The following is a 17,676-nucleotide window of genomic DNA, read 5'->3' on the forward strand; positions in this document are numbered from 1 at the left end:
CCATATAGTATTAAAGGGATGGTCCGGGCTGAAAATATTTGATACATAGAGTAGAATTCACTGAGCAAAATGCCGAAAATTTCATCAAAATCGGATAACGTATAATAAAGTTATTGAAGTTTAAAGTTTAGCAATATTTTGTGAAAACAGTCGTCATGAATATTCATTAGGTGGGCTGATGATGTCACATCCCCACTTTCTGTTTTCTTATGTTATAACATAAAATCATAATTTTTTCATTATTTCATACTTGTGTGAATAATATGTCTCCCTTATAATGAAATAAGTTGCAGCAATTATTATCTAATGCACTAAATCAGTCGTCAATCCAATTTTTCTAGTTCTTGGAGGAAAAAATTTCAAGAAACCTAAATTCATATAATAAAATACAAAAGAACAAGTGGGGATGTGACATCATCAGCCCACCTAAGGAATATTCATGACGACTGTTTTCACAAAATATTGCTAAACTTTGAAATTCAATAACTTTGTTATTTGTTATCCGATTTTGATGAAATTTTTGGCATTTTGCTCAGTGAATTCTACTCTAGTTATTAAGCTATAAATACTTTCAGCCCGGACCATCCCTTTAAACAATACTAATTCCACATGTTCAGGGAGGAATTAATCCTTGTATCACTTGACAATGAGGAGAATATTAGAGTATTTCATTTCAGATAATAAAATACAATCCAAAAGAAGTAGTGAGTGGATGACGTCATCAGTCTCCTCGTTTGCATACTGACCAGGATGTGTATATAACTGTTTTGTGAAATTGAGCGAAACTTTAAAATGGCTTCAGCCCACTTTCAAAGTTTCGATGTATGTGTATCACCACTCCATGTAAAAACTAGAAAGTATGATTATCTATATGTCAGTGTATTGATAAAAATAAAAATAATAATTTCCTGATTTATGATAGCTTTTATGAAGTGTCCAAGGGCTAGGAGACCCAAAAGCTGTAAAAATGAATAATACTGTTTTTCTTCAAATTTATCTAAACTTCCAAGTGTCTAAATCTCACAAATATTAGTCTTAAAAAGTATCATGTAATTCATAACAAATTCAATGCAATGACATTCATACATGTAACCTTCACAAACAAAAGCTTAACTTGAAGTACGGTCTCAACAATTGTTTATAAAATCTTTGTGGGATAGTTTGTGACAACGATGACAATACTGTACACGTATTTAAATTCAATATGACTGCCATGGTATATTGTTTATGTGTACCTGTTTTTGGTTTCATTTGATATAGGCACCACGCCTGTCTGCAGAAGTTGAGCCTTTCATCCCAGGATTGACCTCTACATTACATCAGTCCTCCGCTATGACAGCCATGTATTATAACTCTTCAACCAACCAACAACATCACCACCAACACCAACATGCACCACAACCACTGCATCCCCATCAACCCCACCACCATCAGACACCAGGGACACCTCAGATAGTACCTGGGATGCACCCAGAACCTGGTGCTATGTCAGGTTTCAAACCACCACCACCTGTTCCTCCACCCCAGCTGCAGGGTGGTGTTAGCGGTATGCAGCAGTACCAGACGTCTAGTGGAGGAGCTGTGGCTACCATGAATGGCAAGAAAGTTCCCCTGACAGAGCTGCCTCGTTACATCACAACATGCTACCCATTTGTACAAGATAGGTTTGTCTATAGTTCGTGCTCATAACCCATTTTCAGATTAAAGTTCAGAAAGCAGAACATTAAAAATTGTTATATTGTCAAATTGATAGATATGTAAAATTTGTTTCTTTTAAATATAAAAGTTGGGTCATTATCTAAAGCCCTGTGATAGTATTTTTACCCCTACCGCACACCTTGGCTTTAAATGGTTAGATTACATAATCATTTATAGTTGTCTTGTATTGTATTATACTTTCACTATCTTTATGATGGTTGAATGGAATTAAAATTGAAGCTATTAAGACAATGTGCATGTGCTTGTTCATTTTTGGAAGGAGAAATATGACATCAATAGAGTAGAGCTCGATAGTTGGTTATATATCTTGTTTGTACAGTTCAACTGGAGCAGCTCCTGCTTCTGAAAGTTGGATGGGATACCCCTCCCAGCAATCACAACAAGTACAACATCCTCCTCCTCAGTCAGCACCAGTATCGCTACCTCCAAATTCCCAGCATCCTCTTGGTCACCATCCTCAAGCTACACCCCAGACCACACCCATGTACACGCCTCCTCCAGGTCACCAAACCCCTACTGCCCATCTGACTCAACAACAAAACCAGGAGTACTTTCCAGTCCACCCAGGTTACAACCAGGTAAATATCACAGAATTGGTATCAACATTTCATTTTGGGCTGTTGGAGGACTGCCGAGGGCTGGATTAAAATTGATAAGAACAGGTACATTTACATAATTTTTTGCCAGCTTTCCATGATTCAATGACCCGCTCTTGGGTTATTATTGATTTATTTTTACACTGCTAAGCAGATATTTGGTAACAGGTTTGAGATAGCAAAACTCAATATGTGAAAGTATTTAGTCGGCATAATCTGTGATCACTTTTCTTGTTATGCCCATTGAAATGGTCTTTAATATATTGTATTCTATTTGTTTGACAAGGTACCTCATCAAACACCATCACAACCAGTATCAACAGGAGGACCACTATATCAACAGGGCGGCTACCAACAACATGGTAACAACTACCAACCACATCTTACAGGCAATCATCCTGCCCATCACAACCCTGCACAATCACCTGTACCAATGCCCTTAGCATCACAACCATCCATGCCTACAGGTAAATACTACTGTCTTTCTATTCTTCTCATACAAATATGTGACACTGTCCAGACTTTTTGAAATCAAAGAAGGTTTCAAGAATTGAATAAGACTGTCAGATTTTTGTTAAACCCTTTAACCCTAAAAGGATGGGGAGGCATGATGGCCCCCTCAACACTTAGCGCGATATTTCCAAAACACAAAAAGAGAGAGCCGCAAAATTTTATGACTTTTTTCTTTAAAGCCTCGCGCAACTTTTGAGACCAAATTCGTGATGTACGGGTATAGTGTCACGACGCCACATGACTTTTTATGGGACAATGTCATGCAAAAATGGCTCTTGCTTATACTTTATGTTCAAAGTCTATGGGATGAGATTCATAAAAGGGTGATTATTTTTCATAAAAATGACCCCCCCCCCTGTCCTCAATAAATCTCAAATAGCCCAGTCCTTATAGGGTTACAAAGTGTCAACTTTCTGCGCTGTGATTGTGTTATTCAGCATTGTAAGCTGATGGAAATCTTTCTTTGCATTATTTATTCTAGTTTGTTTAATAGGAATCTTGACTGCTTTAAGGTGTTCCATTATTACTTTGTTGAGAAAAGAACAGGATATGTGTAGTGTAGTAGGTTTCACATTACACCCTGTATCTTTCTTAGGCAAGTGTTGGTCCTGAAAAGGACCACCCAAACTTGATGTTTCGACAAGCGCATTTTTGTCGTCTTCAGGAGAATGAGCAAAGTTTTTAAAAGCAACACTTGCCCAAGAAAGATACATGATGTACCGTGAAACCTACTACACTTTTCTTCTTTGCTATGGAAATCTTCAGAAGTTACAGGATGTGTGTAATTAGTGCACATCTCGTCTTGATTATCTGATAATCTATTCTCTGAATTTGTATAGATATCTAAATCCTGTTTGTAATATATAAAAAGTTCCTGGGCTATGACTTTTTCTTTTTAAAGCAGCAACAAACCTTTAATAGCACCACCTCAATTCCTCAACACCTGACATCTGGCCAGCATAATACAAGATTCTGAGCAAGGCAGTCTAGTAATAGAGGCCCACTTTAATGATCACATTTGAATAATTCTCAACTCTGTACATTCATACCACATTATGTTACCAATTAGCAAAACAAGTATTTTTTCTCAAAAACATTTTAGTTTCTCAGTGTGAATAATATTATAGGCCTGTTCATTCTCTGTATTATTTATTATCTAAAAAGGTATATATCTAAATAAAGACTAGTTATATATAACACACAGTCAATGATAGACCACACAAAGAGTTTGGTCAATTCACTCTCCCTTTAAGTTTTAGTATGTTCTAGTGAACCTATTCTTACATGTCATTTGTTTGTAGTGTGTTAAGAATATGTTATGACTAAAATATCAGACAAACTCTTTTACTATCACCAGATCAAATAGTAATGTGTCCCTGAGCAAATACTGCCTAAAATTTGGGAGAATTGCCCCTTTTTCTGAAATTCTCTCAAATTTTCGGCAGTATTTGCTCAGTGACACATGATTGAAGGTTATATTATGATAAAGGATTAAGGGGTTTCTTGTTTTTCTCACTTTGTTTTTGAGAAATTCTACTAGCAAATCTTGTTGGAATGTCAACTTTCATTGGAAGAGCCAATCAGGAAACAGATGTACACTGTTGTCATGGTAGATGACATTCCATCTAGAGTTGCTATCGTTTATGAAATGGGACCCATTCTTAAATACATCTATTGAATAGTCACTACCCTGATATTTAGTGTTGTGAATATACTTTTCATTTAGGAACTATATGGAGAATATTGATAAGAATATTGCAAAATGTATAAAATAATACAGAAGAATGAAAGATACTGAATGATGAAGACAAGATTTCCTATTGATATTTGTCTACCTCAGGTGGAGTACCTGTATCACACCCACCGTTTGCTCCGCCCACTATGATGACATCACAGAGTCCATCACCTTATGCACCCCCACAACCCCCTCATGGAGCTGCACCCTCAGGGGGGTATGATGCTGCCCTACAAGGCAACCAATCTACCATACCACCTTATGGTCAATATGGGTATGGCATATACCAAGGACACCAAGTAAAGGTATGTCATTAAAGAAAATCAAAATCTAACACTTAGAGTGGGATCAGTAGCTTTTCACCACCTGATCAAGATGGAAATGGGCCAGGGCCCCATTGCATAAAAGTTACTATTATAGTAACTTTGCCTTCCAATGGTACATTAACTACCATGGTAACAATGCTAATCAGCTAATCAGAATCAATGATTCCATGCAAGTTACCATTTGATAGCAAAGTTACTATAATAGTATACAGATATTGACTGATGGGGTTTGTAATATAAGCATTCTTTGGACCGCCGAATTCATATTTTCCCAAGGGGTTATGTTTGCTTAGGGAAAATATGATCATGAAGGAAAATATAAATCCTTTAGGCGGTCCAAAGAATGTTTATTTTACACACCCAATCAGTCAATATCTGTTTTATTAGATAGCCTGAAATGATGGAGATTCTTTATCTAGACTCTAATTTGTAGAGAAACTAGACCTAGGCCTAGATTAAGCTAGATCCATATAGGCCTTAGAACTAACAAAATATAGAATATACCTTCCAGATCCATTCCTTGCAAAAAATCCAATTCCAAAAGAGATCAAGCCAAAAGCAAAAATAAGGAAAACAGTCCTAGGGGTAGTCTACATTCCAATGAAATTCCAACTGTTCAACGTAATAACAACAAACACGAACGCAACATATTTACATAGGGTATGATGCAGTATTGTCTACTTGTTTATTATGTTTACAGTACACTGATGGAAGTGTTACTGTACAACCCTTTTCTGGTCCACATCCAATTTGTTCGATACATAGTTCATTTGAGGTGAGTCCGGTCCAGGTCAGGACACAGGGCTGACCGAGATCCATGTTGATTCTGAGCCGTGACATTAGATGTACAAAATTGGGGATGAGATATAACAGGACTAGATGGCGGCCTACTGATTGTACAAGGTTTTCCTGAGGCTTATCTCTCTGTTGTCGAACCAGGACTTGGTCCAGGACCCAATGTGGATCTCTGTAAATCCTTAGGCTGAGCCATAACATCAGGTGCAGATTCTGGTGGTGGATGAGATGAAACAGGACTAGGTGCTGGCCTGCTGACTGTACATGGTGGTCCTGATCTTTCTTTTGCTGAACCAGATCCAGGACCAAATCTAGCACTAACTTGAGACCTTGTACTACTTGGACTAGAAAGCCTAACCTTTGACTGACATTTCTCTGATAAGCATAAGCTCATTTGTCGTTTGTGTCCTTCGTCAATTCGAGAGTAATGTGTAAGACTGCTCTCACTTTTATGTCATGATATGCCTGGCTTCAAATCCTTGCTCACCTAACGTAGTGATAGTTGTGGCTCTAATGCAATGGTTCGTGTAGGGCCTGGACGTGTTAGCTTCAATGCTATTGCTTTTCATTTTGTTCCCCGATGCATTCTTACAACAACCTGATGATCATACTATGGCACATTTTGTTGGTCTTATTCTACTGTCCCTGGTCCTGGACCGCTTCCAAGTTTGACATTTTTTGAGGCGCACCTGATTTTGGTTGATACCAAAAATACAGAAAATCACGATTCAGATGCGAAACATATTCACAGAACGCCTTGATGGGACAATTTTCATCCTTCGTCTCATACATCCGACCACATTGGCTCCTTGAGTCATCATCTTTGTCTACTCTGCGGTTTTTAGTCAGCTTTATCCTTCGCAAGATAAACATATCTCCTGTTGTTAGAATCTGTAGCAAAAGCGAAGTTGTCTTTCCTTATATCCTTAAGATTCTCCCTGCCTCTGTTACACAGGTGTAACATTAGATTCACCAACACAGCATTCTGGAGACCTCTTGGAGTAGAATGGTCCAAGGCTCGTGAAGTCATTATTTTTTGTTTAAGTCGTCCTTACTAATAGAATCCTTGTGTGTTGTTGAACCCTTTCCTTCAGCCCTCAGTTTATGGAGGACTGCAGCAAACATGTCGTTTGCACGTCTAAATTCAACACTGTTCACAATGTCCATTGCCTTTGTTTTCAGAAAGTGTTTCTGGAGACCATAGCGTATTGTGATCATGGAACTCTTTGCGTAACATTGGCCATTTCGCCGCCGCACCTCTGCGTAGAATGATCGAATGCACTTGCATAACTCTTGCTCCGAGTATTCCGTCTCCACTTTTCCAAAGTCAGAGACTTTGCCCTACAATAGCAACTGAATATCGCCTGTTTCACAACATTTTAGTAAATTTAGAATCCTTATTGTCCAAAAGCTGGTCTAATTCCTCATTGCTCATTAGCACAAATCTAGGCTCCATTTTTAAGTATTGTTGAGTTAAACTGGGACTGGGTGTGGACTGGGCTCACTGCACTAAGTACTACAGCGCTTTTAAATTACGCGGTACTCGGCCCAAAAATTATTGCAATATTGATATCGAGTGTTGATCGATTGCAAACGATCGCTACTTTAGTCCCAAATATTTCTGTGTAATTGGTAACATCTTATCCAACAGAGGGCGCCAGACACGTAGAAAATATATTAATGGACCAGCTGGTCAATATATTAATCGAAGGTGAACCGGCTGGGAAAATACACTGATTTCGATCATATCACGTGATGTGCAATCGACCAATTGCGCTTGGCTATGATCTGTCTTGGCTATCTAATATTAACTTTTATGCTACGGGACCCAAGATCTTTAGTTTTATATTATGTTCTCAACTGGTTAAAGAAAGAGCAAGCCCAGCAAACTATCCTTACATCTGTACAGATAGGAAGGGAAGGGCATTCTTAACACTGGTGTGAACACATATTCTTATGTTTGGAATAAAAGATGTTGAAAAACATTTTATATCTGGTTAGTTGTTTTTCCAAGTTCGAAAGCCATCAGCTACAACCGACAGAACATATTTCTGATTCATTACGCACTATTTATGTTGGTTTCAGTCATGGACCTATAAGAGATGGCATAGGTATTAACAAGAGAATTCTTTAGATGCAGTGATAGTCACTGCCTTCAGATTATAATAATAATAATATAGAGTATTTCTAAAGCGCCAAATCCACATTGATTATGTGTTCAAGGCGCTGAAAATATACTTGGTATATTATTACCCCGGCTGTAGCTGAGCCGCCATATAGGCACTAAAGCATTCAAGGAATAAATCCTACCGGGTACCCATTCACCTCACCTGGGTCGAGTGCAGCACAATGTGGATAAATTTCTTGCCGAAGGAAATTACGCCATGGCTGGGATTCGAACCCACGACCCTCTGTTTCAAAGTCCGAAGACTAATCCACTGGGCCACAACGCTCCATCCATTATATGCATCTTAATGAAAACATACAGGTGTTTTGACAATAGCAATAACTCTTCTCTGATAATTTACAAAGGAACACTTTTCCTGGTCTTGGTTATTGTTGGCCGATGTCTCGAATCAGAATATGCCTTTCAATTGGTATTATTTAGATCTAGAGCAACAAAATTGAATTCCAGACAATTTTTTTCTGATATAAAATTTGTTATTGATGCGAAAACTTTCGCACTCACATAATGATCTCAGTAACAATGAGAGAAACACTATCTCTACAAGCCTTGTACCATGTATCTCTTAAATATTAGGAGGATACTTAGAAAATTATTGGTTTGTAAATGATAAATAATGAATCACAGTATAGCCTCTATCTTGAAATATGCATACATTTTCCAATATAAAACACATGGCACTACCTGAATATTGATATTCCAAGTTTTAAGTGATTTATTATCTTCTGTGCACACAGTTATTTGCATATCAATATTTAATCATGAACTGCTTTCAACCCATGGCCTTATTCACTTTGACGATCATAGGATCAAAGTAGACAAATATGAAGAGAATGTTATTCTGATAACAATGACAGTTACAGTTAATTGAATTCATTCATTAACTGATGAATGTTCATCTCTTGTAGGTCCATTGTTTTCAATGCACTTATTTCTCAGCAGGTATATTTGCTCCATAACCAGCTGGGTCTTAAACTGTTTGTAGGTGATGAGCGACTTTGCAAACAACTCCTTTCTCAGAAACTACATCTATACAAATGAAAATTTGTTGCACATAACTTACCTCAAGAAAGGATTGCCAGTCGTTTGTAAAGTCACTCATCATAACTTACTAACAGCTTTATGAAACACTCACCAGTTGTTATATTATGATATAGATAGCTCTACTTTAATACTTTTTCTAACAAGTGAATATGTTTATATTGAACCAAATATTTGGCCCCCCTTTTTTTAAGGTCCGTGGGCAAAGATCAACAAACAAGGACTTTAGAAATCCTGGAGGATATCGAAATAAGGGGAGAGAACAGTACCAGACCTATGCCCCACCGCCAACTGATGCACCCAAACCTAAAACAAAGACAGTGGTTTTTGTTGAAGCTTGTGCACAAACAGGTAAGTCTGTTGTTTAGAAAAATTATATTGAAAATAGAAAATTTATGTTGACCTACATTAGTAGGCGGCAAGTAGTAAGAATTCCAAAAAATTTCTGTAGAATCTGATTTTTTGTGCTTATCCCCCTATTTTTAGGGTGCTGAATACGAATCTGCTTGTTGCCAAATTTATAAATGCCGTCTTGGACCGTTGCCATGGCAACGGATTAATTTCTCAAAAATTGTATGTATTCCCCTGTAAATGGTAGATAAACATGATATAAATTAGCCAATAGATTGATTTCAGGGTTCCAATTAAATACAAATGAAATTCAAAAATATTTAAGATCATCAAATTGGTTCCAATTGGCCCGTTGCCATGGTAACGGCTAATTTTGCCTCCAGAAAAGTAAAAATTTAGATTCTACAATATATTTTATCAAATGTATACTTTTCTGGGAAAAAATAAGCTGTTACCATGGCAACGGCCAATATTGATATTTATCTTTAAATTCAAGCATTGTCAAGGCAACATCAATTCCTATCATTCCAATAAACTCATGCATAACACTTATGTAGTTTTTATTCTAAATGAGTGGGAAAAACCCAATGCATGTAGATTACATGTACATGTAGGTCGCTTTTATTGTATTTCTCGCCATTGTCTTTTTTGACCATGTTATTTCTATTTTTACCAAATTAGGTATTATTTGGTTGCCATGGCAATGGAATGAGAGTGTATTTATACATTTAGCAAAAACCACTCCTATGTTTAACACCCTAAACGCAGGGAAAATGAAACAAAAACAGATTCTACAACTTTAAATCAAAATTTTTATTTTTTCTGGAGGAAAAATGAGCCGTTACCATGGCAACGGGCCAATTGGAACCATTTTGATGATCTTAAATATTTTGAATTTCATTTGTATTTAATTGGAACCTTGAATTCAATCTATTGGCTAATTTATATCATGTTTATCTACCATTTACAGGGAAATACAAGCTATTTTTGATAAAGACGGCATTTATAAATTTGGCAACAAGCAGATTCATGTTCAGCACCCTCAAAATAGGGGAAATAGCACAAAAAATCAGATTCTACAGAAAATTTTTGGTAACCTTATATATTATGACGAGGAGCTGTGTACTAATATATATATATATATATATATATATATATATATATATATATAATGTTAACTAATTCGTACTGAATTACAGGTTTATTTTGGGGAGGTTATTTACATAGTGTAACGTATTTTATTTTGTGACATGCTGATATAGGGTTAGTCCAATCACATTACTAGGAATAGTGTTTCAACATTCAGAATGTGACTACCATGAAACAATTTGTCATCCTATATTTATAATTCTTATTGAATTTTGCTCATTTCTTTCTCGTACATTGCATCAATAGATTTTCCAGAATCTATAGCAAACAAGCCGCTGTCAGATAAAACAAGCAACCTTGCATCTCGATCCAAAACCAAGACACGGAAGAAGTCCCAAGGTAATCAGACTGGTAGAGATGCTTCTAGTTCAAGTGACTCAGAGGTTGAGAATACTCCTCATGATAGTGATAGCGGATACTACAGTCCCCTTCATGCTCAACAAAATAATACAACCTCAGTGTCTAGTTATTCAACTCAAACTGGGAAACCATCTTATAGCAATGTAGCCATGGGCGATAAGAGTGTTTCTCATCAGACAAGCAGTACAGTGGAACAAAGCGCATTTACCCAGAACCAGCCAACTCACCCTATGGTTGTCTCTCAAAGACCTCCACCAGCACCTGCTGCAGTCCAACAGAGAGTGCCCTTCACTCCTGTCCAACCTGCTATGCCTACATTCAGACCTGTAATGCCAATGAGCTACGCAAATATGCTGACTAAAGCAAGGACTGTTCATCCACCTCCTCCACCAATGGCCAATGTGGGATACCAACAGAGACCACCCAATGTTTTCCCAACTCAACCACAGCCTACCTACAGAAACATGGCAGTTAGTCCAGCCCCAATGCTCCAACAACAACAGAGGAGAATGCAGTCTCCTGTGCCTGCCCCTCAGAAGTCTCCTGCAACTTTAGAGGACACTCCTAGGAAACGGAAGCAGAAACGAATCAAAGGCAGGAAAGATGGTGAGGTAGAGGTGGAGAAGCCTAAGATGGTGAATGCAGCCTCCTATGCCAAACCACCACAGATACAGGATCAAGAAGAATATCCTGGTTTGCCAATGGGTAGTCCTGCTGCAAACAAGCTTGGAATGAATCCAGGAGGACGACCAATCAGCTACAGTTCTGTTGTTCAGCAAAGGCCTCCTGTCCATCAGGTACATTTCATCAGTTTGAGATTATATTTTCATGATTTTTTTTTTTTTTTTTTAAACGTTATAGTTATCCTTTGCCTTTATTATTATTATTATTATTATTACTTATTATTTGTACTGCGCTTCTATAAGCTCTCTAGCTGTTACTGATATATCAGGCTTTTTTAAACAGTTACTTTTTTGTCTCGCCCACAGAGGTGAAGGCGAGACTTAGGGATCCAAATGTCGTCCGTCCGTCACAAACCTGTAATGACACATAACTCCGCAACCGTATGTTGCTTTCCAACCAAACTTGGATGGTAGATGGACTTGGGGGACCTGCATGTTATGCTGCAGTCGAAGGTCACATGGTAAGGTCAAAGGTCATTTTCAGGTCAACGTTAAAGTTTACATGCAAGACTCTCTTATGACACCTAACTCCACAACCGTAAGTCTCTTTTCAACTAAACTTGGATGCTAGATGGACTTGGGGGACCTGCATGTTATGCTGCAGTCTGAGGTCATATGGTAAGGTCAAATGTCATTTTCAGGTCAACCTTAAAGTTTACATGCAAGACTCTCTTATGACACCTAACTCCGCAACCGTATGTCGCTTTTCAACCAAACTTGGATGTTAGATAGACTTGGGGGATGTGCATGTTATGCTGCAGTCAGAGGTCACATGGTAAGGTCAAAGGTCATTTCAGGTCAACATTAAAGTTTACATGCAAGACTCTTATGACACCCAACTCCGCAACCGTAAGTTACTTTTCAACAAAACTTGGATGGTAGATGTACTTAGGCGACCTGCATGTTATGCTGCAGTCGGAGGTCACATGGTAAGGTCAAAGGTCATTTTCAGGTCAACATTAAAGTTTACGTGCAAGGCTCTTATGACAAGTGTTATTCCATCCCAGTTATTTCACAATGAAGTTTCGATATAATTCTCTTGCGTGCCCTCGCAAATCACGATATTTCTGGTTATTTTCATAAGTGGGCGAGACACAAAATTGCTTTTGCCTTGTTATTGATATTACATACATTATTTTGTTCCTTGTCAAAAGATCTGGCTTCTGAGTGGTTGTATTATGTTTATGTCTGTAATGTTTGAATACATTGAAATTGAGATCTGTCTCATCCCAAAGTCGTATATCTTGACTTATTGCCTTTAGGGTGTCATCAATTATTGCCCCTAAACTAAAGTCATATGCTGTAAATACTGATTAGATGTTTGTTTTGTTATCAGGTGAATGAGAGTTCTAGTGAGGAAGAAGGTGAAGATGGAGGAGATCAAGGAAGTATCATTAAACCTGAAGAACTCCTTAGTCCTGCTAATGTGATGAGTACTATCAAAGAAGGCAAGAATGCACGCAAGAGACGCAAGAAAGCAATGATGGCAACACAAGCTGCTGCTAAGGTGAGTAACCATCATTACTGGCAAAGGGGGGGGGGGTGATGAAAGCTGTCACGACCGACAATTTCAGTAAAATCATTGGTTTTGATTGGCTGAGAAACATGTAAGGAATTGATTTAGAAAGGATAGCTGAATTGAAACTGAATGGTATAGATCCATAAATTATCCTATGCCAGCTTTTCTGTGTAGGTTACCTGATCAATTGAAAGAATCAATCAAGACACCTCGACATTTACCCTAACATCCGAAGCAACCCTGACCTTCCTCATGTAACACTGATTTAATGAACAATAGAGCAATGTTTCATAACACACTTCTTTTCACTGGTTCAATGGTCTAGTATTATAAGCAATCTTTTTTTCAACTAAGATTAACAGCTAGAGATGATATTTTACTGTGTGTGCTGTGTAAAATGTAAGTATAATGCTGCTAACTGTAGATTTAAGGTCAAGACTGATCTTCAGTCAGAAAATTCAAGTTCTTATGATGTGAATACTAAAAGGATATCACAGTTTTCACGACCTATTAATGCCTTTTCATTTCATTATTTTTTTTTTCTTCGTTTAGGAGTACTCTGAGATCACAGAAGAACAGAGACAGTTGCATGAGAACATGAAGAAACAAGGAAAGAGAACAAAAATGCCTATTGAGTTTGACCTGGGCGACATGCTCGCTGCTCTAGAGGTAATTTAGGTCTTTCAAAAATGATAATACTAATAAAAATACTGGGTGAAGATAGTAAAGCGCAAACCAATCTGCAGCTGAGACACCATCTGAAAATAAGTTTTGATGTACCAAAGATCAGCAATAATTAAGAAACTAACCAATGGTATTATGGAGACAAGAGTTTTTTACTCAACTAACTATCAAGAGGAGAATAAAAGGTGATATCATAATTTTTTTTATTTTATGGGATGCTATGAGAAGTGTGTTAAAATAGTCTTGTTGGACACTTTGATATTAATTAATGTTAAGTAGAAAATTATTACCAGTTTTAATTTCAATCACAAGTCCATGTAATGATTAGGGAGTTATGAATTATCTGAACTGGAAGTGAAATTCTCATATGATATTAGTTCTTCATGAAATCTTAATGAAGGAATAAGCATAATGCCAGGGGTGATAAAATTAATTTAAAAAATGAATTCAATAAAATGATCACCCAAATTCTTTTGCAGTATGAATAAGTACCAAATGATTATGTTATGAAATGTATAATGGCGGATGAATTACTGAAATAAGCATGTCAATCCAGCTGGGTGTTGTGTATTTTTTCAAGCAATTATAATACACTGTCCTACATGTGCTTATATGTGTTACTAATCTTCAGTGTGAAAATTTTCAGCTTAGAAATCACAAAATTGGGTTTATTTAAATGTACCCACTCTACATGTGTATCTACAATGATACAGTGACAGTTAACCTTAATTTTACAGGACTTTGTCATGAAATCATTGTTTGCTGCAATTACATTACATGTAATTTAGCCTTCAATGCCACGATAGATGAACTAAAACACATATACTCTAATGTTCCTTTTTATAAACTTGATACATGAACAGAAACAACAGCAGGAGATAAGAGCGAAGCAACAGATGATGAATATAGGGCCGGTAGCCCCTAGTAGAAATGTCCAATTTGCCCTGACTGTAGCTACAATGGCTCCATACTCACAAACAAGACAGGTCAAGGATATAACAAGGGTAGGTCTACTTCTACATTGATTCTTGATATATTTGGTATTCTAATGTTTTATCTGGTGAAGGGTGCCACATCATGCTCTAAAAGTATTGACCTTCCAACCATCAAATATGAAAAACATGTCAAGCACTGAAGAAAAATAACAAAACTGAAAAACAAATATTTTTGCAAGAATTTTCTAGAAATTTATAAGCTTAATATCCATCGATGGTTCAATTCAATTTTTTCTATTCATTTTTAAGGAGATCCGCAATTGGAAGACTTATGTTTGATTTTGTGACCATAACTGACTTTCAATCGATTACAATATTCATGGTTTATTTATTCCAAAAACAATACACATTTGGCAGCCAATGGCTGAAAAAAATGTGTTTACAAATATCATTGCATCCCCCTCCCCATGTGATAGGTAACAAAGTGAATTCCTCACCAGGGGTCTTTTCATAAATGTGTTGTATAAGATATGTGTGACTTTACACGCAACTGGTGACCATTTTATGTGGTGTATGATATACTTGTATGTAGGTGCCTTAGCACAGAGTAATTGGTTCAAGCCATGATTAAAGTCTGGCATAACTTAAATAGCTTATGAAATACTAATCTAGCTTGGTTTGATCACATGAAGCAAATGTTCTATACTTTTCGCCTTTATGAAAGGAACGATGTTCTTGTTTCAACCTTAATACTTTGAGACATTATCAAGCTGTACATTCTCTTTCTGTTCACAACTTCTGTTTAATTAAACAAAAATTACAAAAAGAATGTTTTCTCTTTACCAAGTACTACCCAATTTGATAAAAAAACTTTCACACAACTTGGCATCTCAATTTAATACATAATTTAATACATATCTATACATAAGCCTAATAGCTGAATACTAGCCAAAAGTGATGTTAGAGGGTATCTGTCAACTTAAAGGTCAAGTCCACCCCAGCAAAATTTTGATTTGAATTAATAGAGAAAAATCAAACTAGCATAACAATGAAAATTTCATCAAAATCGGATGTAAAATAAGAAAGTTATGACATTTTAAAGTTTCGCTTATTTTTCACACAACAGTGATATGCACAACTCAGTGACATGCAAATGAGTCAGTCGATGATGTCCATCACTCACTATTTCCTTTGTTTTTTATTGTTTGAATTATACAATATTTCATTTTTTACAGATATGACCATAGGAACCGACTTGACTGAATCATATAGTATTAAGCAATGCTAAAATCACATGTTCAGGGAGGAATCAATCACTGTTTCACTTGACAATGAGGAGAAAATTAGAATATTTCATATTTCATATAATAAAATACAAAAGAAATAGTGGATGACGTCATCAGTCTCCTCATTTGCATACCAACCAGGATGTGCATATAAGTGTTTTGTGAAATTAAGCGTAACTTTAAAATGTCATAACTTTCTTATTTTACATCCGATTTTGATGAGTGTTATGCTTGTTGGATTTTTCTCTTTTTAATCAAATCAATTTTTGGTTGGGGTGGACTTGTCCTTTAAGAAAAATCTCTACGGCTTTGATATATTTAGTGACTTTTTTCTCTACTGTTACCAATGTCTGTATGCCGTTCACATTATTTTTTCAATTTCTTATTGACAGGGTCATAATCCTCTTGACATATCTGCTCCTGTAAAGAGAGGGAAGGAGAGAGAATTACCAACAAAGAAAAAACCAAGCGCTCTTAAAAGGGTAATCTTGAAAGAAAGAGAGGAGAAGAAAAGGTTGAGAACCCTTGAAGAGAGTCGCCTCTCTGATGAGTGAGTATTTAAGTTGTAATGGTGACTTGAGGATATTTAAAGTTTTTTTGTCAATTATGGGTCAAAACATTATCTTAAAATCTGCTTGATTAGTTACCCAGCTTTAGCTATAGTAGTAGTCTTTTCTAGTTAATTAACTTCACACATGTCTTGTCACCTTTTTTTTGCACATACTGGGCAGTGTGTAAGGTATGAAATGAAGAAAATGTATTTTATCAGTTACAGGCAATGTTTGCAAATAGAGTGGTTTATTCACTTTACTATTGGTATTTAGAAGAGCAAAGTGGAATTCTTGCTTGGTGTCTTTACAGATTTTGAGGGCCAGGCTTATGGTGAATATAACCAGAACTGTAATAGAAATGTTGTAGAGGAATTTGATTAGTAGGGAATTCTTTGACTGTACTAGTGTCCATAAGTGATGTCCATGTTGGGAGAATTTAGAGGGACATACATATACCCGCTTTTGCTATTGTAACAGTAAATTTTGCTGGGTTTATTTATTTAATCTGTACTCTTACATTTGGCTTTCCATACTTTATTGTTTACATTCAACTTGTTTATTTCCATTCCAACTCATCTCATCATTCTTTCCATCCTCACAATCCACATACATTGTCATGATCTCATCTTTCATTCCATCTCCACAATACATCTCACATAGCAACACAGGTTCATTGCATTTCATTCTTTCATTCAGTTTCCCCTCAGTCATGCTTCCTGGTTTTCCATTAGCTTTCCACTCCACATGGTCTTATTGTTTAATTCTCATTAGGATTCAGTTTAACTCATGACCACCCTTCTCTATTCCCTGATTGGTTCTTATTTTTAGATAGGGTTAGTTCATTTTATAGTTCATACCATTTTCCTTATATTTGATTGGTTGATTTCTATGATTATCCAATGTGGGTACATTGGCAGAACTTCCCAGAAGATTAGATTGGAAAGAAAAGTCAGTGCTGATCTGGACTTCATCGTGTTAAGTTCTAATTATTATGTGTTCACCCTATCTTCAATTTAATAATTTTAGTTTAATTAAAGTAAGGAGAGCTTGGGAGATTGAATTTACAGGAGAGCATAGGAGACTGAAGTGCAAGAGTTTATGATTTTGGAGTGTACAAACGGTCATGTTACACTATGTGTACAATGTGTAGTGACATTCACATACAGCACTTGTTTCATAAGGGTCCTGGTGGGTGTTTCATAAAGCTGTTCGTAAGATAGGAGCGACTTTAAGAACGACTGGTGATCC

The 17,676-nt window shown here is 36.6% G+C and overlaps 1 protein-coding gene across 1 annotated transcript in view; it reads left to right on the top strand.

Annotated features, from left to right (window-relative positions):
• The first annotated feature begins 1,264 nt into the window (after positions 1-1,264).
• The window catches only part of LOC129256637 (selenocysteine insertion sequence-binding protein 2-like), a 33,226-nt gene continuing 16,814 nt past the window's right edge, over positions 1,265-17,676 (top strand). The window contains exons 1-10 of the mRNA XM_054894796.2: positions 1,265-1,664; positions 2,039-2,297; positions 2,602-2,782; positions 4,669-4,868; positions 9,105-9,261; positions 10,657-11,567; positions 12,790-12,960; positions 13,525-13,641; positions 14,520-14,660; positions 16,270-16,427. Coding sequence (XP_054750771.2) covers positions 1,333-1,664; positions 2,039-2,297; positions 2,602-2,782; positions 4,669-4,868; positions 9,105-9,261; positions 10,657-11,567; positions 12,790-12,960; positions 13,525-13,641; positions 14,520-14,660; positions 16,270-16,427 — 2,627 coding nt within the window. The 5' untranslated portion in view covers positions 1,265-1,332. The remainder of the gene's footprint in view (positions 1,665-2,038; positions 2,298-2,601; positions 2,783-4,668; positions 4,869-9,104; positions 9,262-10,656; positions 11,568-12,789; positions 12,961-13,524; positions 13,642-14,519; positions 14,661-16,269; positions 16,428-17,676) is intronic.

Source organism: Lytechinus pictus, chromosome 3 (genome assembly GCF_037042905.1).
Source record: "Lytechinus pictus isolate F3 Inbred chromosome 3, Lp3.0, whole genome shotgun sequence".
Classification (NCBI taxonomy): Eukaryota; Metazoa; Echinodermata; class Echinoidea; order Temnopleuroida; family Toxopneustidae; genus Lytechinus; species Lytechinus pictus.